The 2,693-nt window shown below is 34.4% G+C and overlaps 1 protein-coding gene across 1 annotated transcript; it reads right to left on the bottom strand.

Annotated features, from left to right (window-relative positions):
- Window positions 1-412: 412 nt before the first annotated feature.
- On the bottom strand, window positions 413-2,414 carry LOC104700989 (acyl carrier protein 2, chloroplastic). Its single transcript, XM_010416609.3, has 4 exons — window positions 1,842-2,414; window positions 1,239-1,337; window positions 913-1,035; window positions 413-724 (listed from the first exon to the last, which is right to left on the bottom strand). Exons 1-4 carry the CDS (start codon window positions 1,902-1,904, stop codon window positions 596-598), a joined length of 414 nt encoding a protein of 137 aa, XP_010414911.1. The 5' UTR covers window positions 1,905-2,414; the 3' UTR covers window positions 413-595.
- Window positions 2,415-2,693: the final 279 nt, after the last annotated feature.

The following is a 2,693-nucleotide window of genomic DNA, read 5'->3' on the forward strand; positions in this document are numbered from 1 at the left end:
CCAATTCTCCCAAGTCCCAATTCCTTTTTATTGGGTTTTACCAATTTGAGTTTTCTTTAGTCATTTTTTTTTTCTTCTGGTCAATTCAAAAAGAAAGATGCCAAATCCAGTAAGAAAATATGAAGCTAGTTCGTAATAACGAGGTAATCTATTTGAGTTCGTGTCAAATAAAGTTGCTTTTTCTGGCTAACTTTATTCAGACAAGTCGTGAGCTTTTCTCAGTTCAAACCAAATGAACCTCTAGTTATATAAATTAGTTAACTTGTAACATCTTTTGAAGTTTTGAAACCTTCTTGTCCAAGCCAACAAGTGTGTTCGACGGTTACAAGCTCTGAAACACTTATTTGCTTACAATGTGGTGTCCACAGTTTCACTAGTTATTTTATTAAACTTATGTTTTGCATACCAGAAAGAAGTAAAAGGTTTTCTTGAAGGTGGAAGTAAAATATGTTTTACAAGAAAGATAATAAAGTCAAATACAAGCCTTGTAATAATATTACCAAAATAGCATAAATCTCAATAGACACAATCGCTCTCTAGCTAACGAAACAATGAGACTGATAATTTTGTTTTTGGTAATGGTAATAAACGATTTCTACTTGGCCTTTTCCAACAAGAGCTCCTCGATAAGCTCAGCTGCTTTCTCAACTGTTGTGATTGTCTGTGCTTTCTCCTCAGCCATTTCGATCCCAAACTCTTCCTCTAGTCCCATCACAATCTCCACCTGCGAAACCCAACACATGAGAAAATGTCAAAACGCATATATATATATATTTCAAATTTTTGCTTTTACAATGAACACAGCATATGCAAGCGACAAAGATTACAAAGGGGGCATTGGTTATAATGCATCAGGAGTTGGAACTCAATGGTTGTTGTTAAAGCGGGTGGATGTGTAAGACAAAGAATTACCGTGTCGAGAGAATCAGCACCAAGATCAACAAATTTGGTGGCACCCTCAACTTTCTTGGTATCATCAAGTGAGAGTTGCTTCTTGACAATTGCACACACCTTGTCAACCGTCTCAGGTTTAGCCTGTGTTTACCATCAATTTGAACAACGATTAATTAATAATATCTTGTTATCCCACAATCAAATCAAGCAACACAAACCAAAACGCATTGCTGAAACTTCTAAAGTAACGTTTTGGGGCTGTAAAAGTGAATTGGGAACACATCATCATATATATATATATATATATATATATGAGAGAAGAAGAGACAAGAATATAGTCTTACAGCGCAGGAAACGGTCAAGCGGGTAGGAAGCTGACGAATCTTAAAAGAAAGATTGCTTCTTCCAAAGCTATTGCATTTTATCGGATTTACTGCAATCGCCTGCCATCACCAAATCATCAAATCAGATTCCACAAAACACTTTCAATCACTACAAGTCTACAAAGCAAAACTCGAAAAGAGATAACCGCAACAGCGGAAACAATCTGCGACAAGAACAAGCTTCTCGGATTCTTGAATTACCAGACAATGTTAAAAAGTCGCCAATTCAAAGTTGTTCCCTCATGTTAAATTCAGATAACAACAACAAAATCCAATTCGGAGAGAATAAAGAATCATCTAAGTAAAACAGATTCATCACATCGACGATATTAAAAGTTACAGCAGAGCACAAAAACCTTTAAATCAACAAATCAATCTAAGAGCAAACGATTCTGACAAAACTAGATCTACAATTGAAGAAGAACAACAACTGGATTTGAGATCAAACAGATCAGATCTATAGCAAAATGGGATGAATCACCAGACCAGTATATATATATATATATATAAAAAAAAAAAAAAAAAAAAAAAGAAAAAAGAGAAGAGAGATAGAGATAGAGATACCAGTTGGCGAGGACGAGCTTGTAGGAGAGTAGAGGAAGAAGCAGCAGCAATGGAAGAAGCCATAGAAGAATGAATCGTAAAGAGATCGGCAAGTGAGATTGAAGGAGGCGGAGAAGACGAAGAGATGTGAGAGAGTGAAGAAACAAGTAGGAGAGATTTTAATTTATAGTCTTAAAAGAAATAATGAAACGTTTCTGAGATTCCAATGAAGGTGAACGCAGACAAGTCAGGTGAGGTGGGTGCTTTTTGGCAGATTAAAAAACAATTTTGGCAAAAATCCAAAACACAAAACAATAACAAGGAATCGGAAACGGATACGCGTTTGGAAATGCGGAAGCGGATTTTTCTAAAAATTTAGGAAACGGATACATGTTAGAAGCGTATAAATATATATATATTATATATATTATATATAATATAATTATACAATGTTTCTATATAATTAAATAGAATTTATACGATTTTATAAAGATTTAGTTATATAGTATTATTTGCGACATATTTCTGAAAAATCATGTTAGTGGAGTGACTTTGAGTACTGATATTCATACCAGCACCCATAGTTTGAGTCCCGACACATACAACTGACGACTTTTTTATTTAAAAGAGAGGGGTAAAATTGTAATTTACTTACAGGAATCATCTTCCTCCTTCAGAACCCTAATGGTCGTCGCTTGTTATGTGGTTTTTACACCCAATTTTTCGTTTTAATCCACTTTTTTTATGTCAATATCTCACATAATTAAACCAAAGTAACATAAATCTAGTACTAATCTACATACATGTGACAAAGAAAAAAGAAGGTAGTTTCTTATGTCCATTGATAACAAAGCGCGTTTCTTATGTCCATCG

Source organism: Camelina sativa, chromosome 7, assembly GCF_030686135.1.
Source record: "Camelina sativa cultivar CO46 ecotype springtype chromosome 7, ASM3068613v1".
Classification (NCBI taxonomy): Eukaryota; Viridiplantae; Streptophyta; class Magnoliopsida; order Brassicales; family Brassicaceae; genus Camelina; species Camelina sativa.